This window comes from Triticum urartu, chromosome 5 (assembly GCF_003073215.2).
Source record: "Triticum urartu cultivar G1812 chromosome 5, Tu2.1, whole genome shotgun sequence".
NCBI classification, from domain to species: Eukaryota; Viridiplantae; Streptophyta; class Magnoliopsida; order Poales; family Poaceae; genus Triticum; species Triticum urartu.
Window position 1 is genome coordinate 427,585,580 of NC_053026.1, and position 10,920 is coordinate 427,596,499.

Consider the following 10,920-nt stretch of genomic DNA (forward strand, 5'->3'; position numbering starts at 1 on the left):
GGTATATGTTAGCATGTGCTTTTGATTCTAAACAGAATAGATCACATGCACCTAAGCTTCTTTTCTTGGTAGCATAAAAGTAGAACAAGATACAATTTGTATCTCTTGGTTATTACATATTGCACATATAAACCGGGTGATGGGAAATGGACTGTACTAAGCGGTTGAATTGTCGTGTTGTCTGGGCTATGTCGATGCCGAAGTCTGTAGTCCAGTTCGACGGTCGCACCGTCTAGGTCAGTGTACCCTTCAAGCCTTTAGAATGATATAAAAGCTTCAGACCTTTGCTTCTATAGTTTCGCTGAACTGAACTTCTGTAAAGTGCATCAACGAGAGCTTACTCTTAGATATGTAATTTAAGTTAAATTTGCTCAAAGTGATTAAGGATATTGGGCCTCTAAAAGAAAAGTATGAATCTGAATTCCAAAGTAATTATAACAACTCAAATGTGATCTTCTTGTTGCTTAATTTTCTAGTTAAGATATCTTTTTGATATAGATTGGCAGGTTCCGTTCTCATATCTAACTCTCAATTTTGTGATCATCATGTGTCATGTATGATATTTTTGCTAGAAGGTCTGCTTACTTTGATGTACATCTCTTTTCCGAAAATTTCACCGACAGTTTGTTTTGCTGAACATCTTAGGTCAACTGGTTTCCATCTCAACTCCTGTAAATCTCTCTAAAAACATCACTACCCTCGGTCTACGCGGCAGCCAGGTTTACTCGGCTTCGTTGCTCCCACTCCTCTTCCTCCCTCCCTCCCTCCCTCTCTTTCTGATATAGGTTTCCATCTAATGGTAGCTCTCTTCCCCTGTTCCATCTCTTTGTTTTGTAGATGGCAGGGCAACCTATCATACATACACACTGAAATTGATTCTATTGTAAGCTTATTCGCAGTTTTCTTTTTTACTGATCCATCAAGGAATGGCGGTAATAAATATTTTATATGGCTACATTCAAGAGATCGTATTGTTATAGCATATGCCCATATTGATGTACATGAGCGAGACCGAGGATCAAACACGGCAGTTGAAAGTTCTGAGGCAAGATAAGTGCGCACACTTCATTTATCTTTAATTTTTTTTATGCTGGTTAGTTTAAATATAATTGGAAAAGAAAAAATGATGTTCAAAACGGCCTAGAATAAATTGTTCATGAATTCGTGAAAAGTTCACAAATGTAAAAGATGTTTGTTAATTAAAAAGGTACTTGTGAATTCGAAAAGTGTTTGCAAATTAAGAAATGTTAATTTAGAGAACTATATGAATTCAAATGATGTTCATGAATTTAGAAAATGAAAAATGCTTATGAGTTTGTCTTGAAAAAATATAGAAGCACAAAGAAGAGGAGTAAAAAAATGTGATGAACAAATTATGAAAGAAAAAAAATATGGACCCAAAAATAAGGGAGAAGGTTCTCGAAACAAAAGAACTAACCTACATGGCGAGTCGTTGCGTAGTAAGTGAATGTGCAGTGGTGAAGAGAATTATATGGACAAAACGGCCTAGAATGGTGCCAGAGGGTGGAGAGAAGCGCACACTTCATTTATCTTTAATTTTTTATGCTGGTTAGTTTAAATATAATTGGAAAAGAAAAAATGATGTTCAAAATGGCCTAGAATAAATTGTTCATGAATTCGTAAAAAGTTCACAAATTTAAAAGATGTTTGTTAATTAAAAAAGCACTTGTGAATTTGAAAAGTGTTTGCAAATAAAAAAAAAGCTCATTTAGAAAACTATATGAATCGAAATGATGTTCATGAATTAAGAAAATGAAAAATGCTTATGAATTTCTCTTGAAAAAACAAAGAAGCACAAACAAGAGGAGTAAAAATAGCGTGATGAACAGATTAGGAAAGGAAAAAATATGGACCTGAGAACAAAGAAGGTTCTCGAAACAAAAAAGTAACGTACATGGGCGAGTCGTTGCGTACTAAGTGGATGTGCAGTTTAACTGTCGAATAGAATTACATGGACAAAACAACTTAGAATGGTGCCAGAGGGCGGAGATAAGCGCACACTTCATTTGTCTTCAATTTTTTATGTTGCTTAGTTTAAATATAATTGAAAAAGTTTGAACTTTAAAAACTTTGTGATTGTTTGAATTGTCAATTTCAAACGAACTTAGGCCAACAAGCCACGTGTATGGGCTGGTCCATCTTAGATTGATCCTCTGTCAGTGCCTGGGCCGCGGTTGGGCCGATCTGTGTCGCATGTCCAGCTGCTGTAAAAAAGAACTAAGAGTTTCTGAACATGCATCTGTAGTTGGTTGGGAATTACCCACGTCTTGCCACTGGATCGATTGGATTGACCCCGGTTGAGAGGAATGAAAGTAGAGAGGACATATCAGTTTCCTTCTCTGGTCTGTTAGATCTAGCAGTTAGGGTTGGAGCCGCCGGCCGGTGCGGCAACCGCCTGTTTAAACGTTCGTGCCCAATCTCCCAGAGAACCATTTGGAGCAGGTGGTTCTCGGTTCGCTACGGGCCGCCCCTCTCTTTTCTTTCTAATTGCGCTCGCCTTTGCCCTGTTCGCTCCCCTGCACCGTCGTGCGATGTCGCCGCTGCTTATGCTATGCTGCTTTGCTACTATTGCTGCTGCTAGAACCGCTGCCGCCGCCTACTTCTGATGCTGGCCATGGCCGCTGTGGCCTTGTGCTCGTGCGTGCTAACCATGGCTAGCCTATGTGTGTGGTGTGTGTGCGCTTGTGTGGCCGGCTGGCTCACTGCGTGTGCGTTACCCCAATTAGTTTAGGAATATATATAGATGCGCTAAAAAATAATTTCAGAGTATATGAAGATGTCATCCACCATCATCCTAATTCAGAGTATATATAGATGCCCTAAAATAAAGTTTGTAGTCCAAAAGTTTGAACTGTCAGTACATGCCACTATTTTCATTTCTGAATTGAGAGTCCAAGTTTCAGTAGATGCCCTTTTATATATAGATCATCAGCGCACACATTGCTTTATAAGTCTTGCAATCTAGTTTATACTGCTTAACTTTGTCTTGTGAATTTGATGGATAGGTGGAACACACATTTGTATGCATATTTTTTTGAAATTTGTTGATTCGGAAAGTATAAATATATTGTGTGATGTGTGTCAAAGTGTATCTAATATATTCTGCCAGCATTACTAATGAACTTGTTTTGCTGTCGAGTCATCTATGTTTTCATCTTGTATGTCCCGGTATGTGTTGAAGTGCATCCAATATCTTGTGCTACTCTTAGTCATTAGCTTGTTTAGCTGTCAAAATATGTAGTGTTTCATTTTATACTTTCTGAAATGTGTTGAAGTGTATCTAATATGTGCCGCTGCGCTTACTAATGAACTTGTTTGGCTGTTAGTGCGGTGTTTCTGCATCCATGGCTGCATCCAGCGGAACAGCCTCATGTGCACCTCGAAGGTGCAGCGCAGTCGGTATGAGTGCAAGCAGGGCGTACTTGGCTCCATAATGGCTTGACAAGGCTGTCGCTGATGAGGTACACATCGAGCTACTGAAATGGTCTGTCAGTTATCTTGTTGTTCCTTAAATTGTGATCGATGGAGGCTAAGTTATTTGAGCTATATCTGCATTGTAGACACGAATTCAAGAGGTTCAAATTGGATGGAAAGGTCTTTTGCGGGATGTACTCCACACCCTGGGGGGAGAAGACCCTATGTACATGAAACTGGAAACCGGCAATTCAATGTTCCAGTCTCGTGTTCGGTTTACAGTACCACCGGGAATACCTCCAACCAAAGAGATGGAGGTTATTTGTAACAGAAATCGCTGCTTCTCGCTATGGGAAGCAGAGGTAGAGCCTACCGCGTTAGCATTGCAGCAATTTGAATGGGGTGGTCTTGGGACCAGGTTGATGGATGTGAGTCGAGTTAAATGTGATCATCTGAAGGCAAAGGCGGAGCAGTTGCTAGTGAAGGCTGGCGAGATGCATCGCGACATTAATGTGTTGCTGCTATACTGGGTTGATATGATTGAGGAGCTTACGTACGAGCGTTGTGCACTGTGTGATCGTATTGCCGAAGATAGAATTCATCGGCCAGAAACTAAGTATCGTATTATAATGCGTGACGTTGCTAGTCGGTTGGTTGTGTTGAGGAAAGGTAAGACTCCAGGAATGAAGGAATTCTGGAGCCGATTGCAAGAGTTGAAGGATAAGATATACGTAGCAAGGCATGCTATGGAGTCACACTATCGTGTGGATGTTGTCGAACAGGTAAATATATTGCTGTAGGTTTATAGTGCATGAATGTTCAATTATGAGAATTGAAATTGCAATGGCATGTGATATTTATTTTATGTATATGCTTTATGAACCGTGCAACAATTATGTTGTTCTATGTGTCAATGGTGTGGTACAGTCAACATAAACAGCACCCATAGAGGAGTGTATTATATTACTATATTAGTATATGCATATGAGTGGATAGTGCTCTTTGGGCGTAGATCGTGTATCATATCTGCTTGTCGGAGTTATATAAATTTCCAAGATTTTGTTTTTATGCTTTTCTGGAAGCAATTGTTTATGTTTTCAAAAGACTATTCTTTCATTGCAGGCGCACAGGAAGCTTGTTCATATCAAATTAAGCATGAGGCTTGTGCTGCGTGAGATGATGACGTCTCTTGGTTGGGCGGCTCCTGTTTTTACTGCATGTTTTCAGGGTCAAGAGATGTATGTTTGTAAGGTAGAACTATTTCCTGGGCATGTTTCTATTATGGAGAACATCATCACCATCACAGGGGCAGAGATGAAAACTGAGGCTGATGCCGTTGAGAGTGCTGCTTTGGCCGCAATACTATATCTGGAGGTGGAAAAGCATATGTATGTAGTATATATTAACTACAATCGCAGGTCCCATGGCGAGCTTTATGTTTACCAAGCAGAAGATATGGTGCAACTTGCCACATCATTGGCAGACCATGTTTTTCAGGAGTGGAACATCATGCTGGATTCATTGAAAGAAAATGACATGGAATGTAGGACACAGTTCGGAATGCATGTGATAGAGGGTCCAAATGATTGGGTGTACAATGTGAAATGAGAATGTGCAAAAAAGGTTGCCAGGCTTTGTATGAGCTGTGGTGATGGTCTGGATGTTGCAACGCGGCGATTCAAGGTGTCTTCGACATGGATCGAAGAGCAGTAGCTGAAATGCTGTGTGTTGCAGGTAGACTGGATCAATGGATTTGTACAAGATCGTAGTTTGGGTGTTTGTTTCCGTGTATCAGCACCAGTGTTCTAGTTCGGAAATGAGAATTTATTAGAAGTATGTATATTTGTATGTTGAAACCTCGGTATTGTAACGATCTTATGAACCGATCAGTGTATGTCTTTTCAGTGTAAAATAGTACCAGCAGTTGTATCGTTGCTGTTATTTGTGTGTTCAATCATTGGTATCATAACGATCTTATGAACCGATCTGTGTATTTTTTTTCCATTGTAAAATAGTAGTACCAGTTCTATCGTTGGTGTTTGCTATAAATTGTTTAAGCATAGATTTTGCACACAGGCTGGCTGGCCGCAGAAATGCATTGGCCCTTAGATGTTTCACCAAATACTAAACAACCAAGGCAAGTTAACAGCATGGATAAATCTAATTTTGTTGGTTCCATCTCTTCTTTCTCATATATGCAAATATCATGTCCCCTATGATTCCATTTTGAATGTGCTCTCTCTCTCTCTCTCTCTCTCTCTCTCTCTCCACATCCCACTCCCAGTAACAAACATGCATCAGAAAACACATAGAGAACAATGAAGTATTCTTTCACATGATATGAGAACAGGTTTGCTGTATTCAGTGCAATTGTGAACTTGTGATCCTTCACATGGTTGGGGCGCCACCCGGTGGCGTGATTGCTCTCTGACTATAGCGCCAGAAAAGCTCCTGTCTGCTAGGACTACGTCGGTATTTCCCCAAAGAGGAAGGGATGATGCAGCACAACGATGGTAGGTATTTCCCTCAGTGAAGAAACCAAGGTTATCGAACCAGTAGGAGAACCAAGCAACACAACGTAAACAACACCTGCACACAAATAACAACACCTCACAACCCGACATGTTAAAGGGGTTGTCAATCCCTTTCGGGTAACGATGCCAGAAAATTGTAGTAGATTGAAATAATAGATCACAAATAAAATAAAGTGCAGCAAAGTATTTTTGTATTTTTGGTTTAATAGATCTGAATAAAAATGCAAAGAAAAAGTAGATCGCAAGAAAATATATGAGGAAGAAGACCCGGGGGCCGTAGGTTTTACTAGTGGCTTCTCTCGAGAAAGATAGCAAACCGTGGGTAAACAAATTACTGTTGGGCAATTGATAGAACCTCAAATAGTTGTGATGATATCCAGGAAATGATCATTACATAGGCATCACGTCCAAGATTAGTAGACCGATTCCTGCCTGCATCTACTACTATTACTCCACACATCGACCGCTATCCAGCATGCATCTAGTGTATTAAGTTCATGGAAAAACGGAGTAATGCAATCAGAACGATGACATGATGTAGACAAAATCCATTTATCTATTGCATAGATATAGATCCCATCTTTTTATCCTTAATAGTAGCAACGATACATACGTGTCGGTTCCCTTTCTGTCACTTGGATCAAGCACCGTAAGATCGAACCCACTACCGAGCACCTCTTCCCATTGTAAGATAAATAGATCAAGTTGGCCAAACAAAACCCAAATATCGGAGAAGAAATACGAGGCTATAAGAGATCATGCATCTAAGAGATCAAAGAAACTCAAGTAACTTTTATGGATATAAAAAGACATGACTGATCATAAACTCAAAGTTCATCAGATCCCAACAAACACACCGCAAAAAGAGTTACATCATATGGATCTCCAAGAGACCATTGTATTGAGAATCAAGAGAGAGAGAGAGATGAATCCATCTAGCTAATAACTATGGACCCGAAGGTCTACAAAGAACTACTCACGCATCATCGAAGAGGCACCAATAGAGGTGGTGAACCCCATCCGAGATGGTGTCTAGATTGGATCTGGTGGTTCTGGACACTGCGGCGGCTGGATGAATATTTCGTCGACTCCCCTAGGGTTTTGGGAATATTTGGGTATTTATAGAGCAAAGAGGCGGTCTGGGGGGCACCCGAGGTGGGCACAACCCACCAAGGCGCGCCTGGGCCTCCTGGCGTGCCCTGGTGGGTTGTCCCCTCCTGGGACTTCCCCCAGGTGCAACCAGGGCCCAGCATGTTCCTTCTGATCCATAAAAAAAGTTTCGTGGCATTTGGACTCCGTCTGATATTGATTTTCTGTGATGTAAAAAACATGGAAAAAACAGGAACTGGCACTTGGCACTATGTCAATAGGTTAGTACCAAAAAATGATATAAAATGACAATAAAATGATTATAAAACATCCAAGATTGATAATATAACAGCATGGAACAATCAAAAATTATAGATACGTTGGAGACGTATCAGCATCCCCAAGCTTAACTCCTACTCGTCCTCGAGTAGGTAAGTGATAAAACAGAATTTTTGATGTGGAGTGTTGTTTAACATGTCATCTCATATTCTTTTCTTTATAGCATGGACAATTGGACTTTTTATGTAATTCAAAGCAATAGTCTAGTGTTGACATAAGAATTTAGATACTCAAGCATATCAACAAGCAACCATGTCTTTCAAAATATCAATGCTAAAATATGTTATCCCTACAAAATCATATAGTCTTGTCATGCTCTGTCTTCTTAACACAAAGTATTTATCATGCACAACCCCGATGACAAGCCGATCAATTGGTTCATACTTTTTAACGCGCTTCAGCTTTTTCAACTCTTACGCAATGCATGAGCGCAAGCCATGGATATAGCACTACGGGTGGAATAGAGTATGATGACAGGAGTAAATATAGAGAAGACAAAAAAGTAAGAAAGTCTCACATCGATGCGGCTAACCAACGGGCTATGGAGATGCCCATCAATCGATATCAACGTGAGGAGTAGGGATTACCATGCAACGAATGCACTAAGAGCTATAAGTGTATGAAAGCTCAATATGAAAACTAAGTGGGTGTGCATCTAATCCTATAATAAAAAATTCCCACTAGTATATGAAAGTGACAACATAGGAGACTCTCCATATGAAAAACATGGTGCTACTTTGAAGCACAAGTGTGGTAAGGGATACTAGCAATGCCCCTTCTCTCTTTGTTTATTTTTTTCTTTTTCTTTCTTTCTCGTTTTTTCTTCTTTTTTCTTTTTTTCTTTTTTTTCTTCTCTCATTGTCCGGAGTCTCATCCCGACTTGTGGGGGAATCATAGTGTCCATCATCCTTTCCTCACCGGGCACTACTCTAAAAGTGAATAATGATGATCATCACACTTCTATTTACTTATAACTCAAAAGAAATAAAAATTACAACTCGATACCCATGATAAAATATGGCTATATATAAATGCCTCTGGCATCTACTAGGATGTGCAATGATCTAGCGTAACATGTATGAAAAATGATGAATGGTGGCTAAGCCACAAACACTATGTCAGCTATATGATCATGCAAAGCAATATGACAGTGAATGCTCAAGTCATCAAACGGAAGCGGTGGATGTCGCATGGCAATATATCTCGGAATGGCCATGAAAAAGCCATAATAGGTAGGTATGGTGGTTGTTTTGAGGAAGATATAATGAGGCTTATGTGTGATAAAGCGTATCATATCACAGGGTTTGGATGCACCTGCGAAGTTTGCACCACGTCTCAATGTGAGAAAGGGCAATGCACGGTACCGTAGAGGCTAGCAAATTGCAAAGACATAAGAGTGCGTATAATCCATGGACTCACATTAGTCATAAAGAACTCATATACTAATTGCAAAAGTTTATTAGCCCTCGAAGCAAAGTACTACTACGCATACCCCTAGGGGGATAGATTGGTAGGAAAAGACCATCGCTCGTCCCCGACCGCCACTCATAAGGAAGAAAATCAAAAATAAATCACGCTCCAACATCATAGCATAACGCGAGACTATACGTGCATGCTTCGGGAATCACAAATCTTAACACCAATATTCCTACTAGAGCATAATTACTCATCAACATAACTCACATATCACATCATCATATCTCAAAACTATTACTAAGAATCAAGTTTATTTTGTCAAATGATCTTCATGACATTTTTGTTTTCTTTATCCTTCTTGGATATCTATCACTTTGGGACTAATTTTCATGTGTTGCTTTTCATAAGCTCAAACAAATATAAGTGAAGATCATGAGCATAATATTTCTTTCTCTCAAAATAATTTAAGTGAAGCAAGAGAGAATTTCTTCAAAATTTTACTAACTCCTGAATAAATCTAAGTGAAGCAAGAGAGCATTTCTTCAAAAATACTAAGCACACCATGCTCAAAAAGATATAAGTGAAGCACTAGAGCAAGTCCTAGCTCATAAAAGATTTAAGTGAAGCATAGAGAGCAATTCTAACAAGTCATGACATAATTTTGGCTCTCTCGAATAGGTGTGTCCAGCAAGGGTTGATGACTTAAAACACAAAATAAAAAAATTAAAGACTCATATCATACAAGACGCTCCAAGCAAAACACATATCATGTGACGAATAAAAATATAGTCTCGAGTAAAATACCGATAGTTGTTGGAAGAAAGCGGGGATGCCACTCGGGGGCATCCCCAAGCTTAATTGGTTGCTCATTTTTGGATAATATCTTGGGATGCCGGGGCATCCCCAAGCTTAGGCTCTTCCATCCTTCCTTCATCCATCGTAATATAACCCAAAACTTCAAAACTTCAATCACACAAAACTCAACAAAACCTTCGTGAGATCCGTTAGTATAAGAATAATAAACCACTACTATGAGTGATGTATCAAACTAATTCATATTTTGTTTTTGTATTATATCTACTGTATTACAACTTTTCTATGGCAAAAACTCATCAAAGAAAACCATAGGGCCATCAAAATAAGCACACAACACAAAGAAAACAGAATCTGTCAAAACAGAACAGTCTGTAGCAATCTGACTATTTCGAATACTTATGTAACTCCAAAAATTCTGAAAAATTAGGAGGACCTGAGAAATTTGTATATTGATCTACTACAAGTAGAATAGGTATATTATCGCTCTCTGGTAAAAAATGAAAATTAATTTTGTGAGTGTAAAAGTTTCTGTTTTTTCAGCAAGATCAAACAACTATCACCCAAGAAGATCCTAAAGGCTTTACTTGGCACAAACACTAATTAAAACATAAAAAACACAATAATAACAGTAGCATAATTGTGCTAACACACAAGAACAGGAAGCAAAAAGCAAAAATAATTTTTATTCATTGGGTTGCCTCCCAACAAGCGCTATAGTTTTATGCCCTTAGCTAGGCATAAAGCAAGGATCTAAATTTTGTCATCTTTGTCCAACTCTTCAATAAAACACTTAGAATCCTTCAAGGATTTAGCATAAAGATTCTTAATAACAATACTCCTAGGAATAAATTCAAAGATTCATTCTTGCAAAAAGGATGTCTTATCACTTCAACAAAATCCGGGTGAACACTAATCATCTCAAGATCTCCATTATTACTATTACTAGAAGTTGCACCCTTGTTCCTGGATCTCCTACTCTTTACGGGATTTTCCTCAGTAATTTTAGTGGTATTAAAAGCCGTGCTTAGATTACTAAAGATTTCTTTCAATTTATCAATCCGAGACGGACTTTCTTCTATTCTGTCATGGATTAAGGTACCCCTCTCTTTTAACAACTTAAAAATATCTCCCGCTTTTGACCCAAGATTAGTAGCAAAATTATGCATCTTTTTATATATTATTTCCATATGATCTTCGGTCTTTTCGATAGCATCTAATCTTTCCATAATGTAGATTCCATCTTTTTATCCTTAGTAGCAACATACGTGTCGGTTCCCTTTCTGTCACTGGG

General features: G+C 38.9%; 1 protein-coding gene across 2 annotated transcripts; it reads left to right on the top strand.

The window, feature by feature from the left end:
- Positions 1-2,307: 2,307 nt before the first annotated feature.
- LOC125509521 lies at positions 2,308-5,376 on the top strand. 2 transcript variants are annotated; one of them, XM_048674503.1, is made up of 4 exons: positions 2,308-2,463; positions 3,348-3,505; positions 3,582-4,217; positions 4,558-5,376. In XM_048674503.1, exons 2-4 carry the CDS (start codon positions 3,503-3,505, stop codon positions 5,041-5,043), a joined length of 1,125 nt encoding a protein of 374 aa, XP_048530460.1. In that variant the 5' UTR covers positions 2,308-2,463; positions 3,348-3,502; the 3' UTR covers positions 5,044-5,376. The 2 variants fall into 2 exon arrangements, with proteins under 2 accessions (XP_048530460.1, XP_048530461.1); XM_048674504.1 differs by having other exon boundaries at positions 3,348-3,482.
- Positions 5,377-10,920: the final 5,544 nt, after the last annotated feature.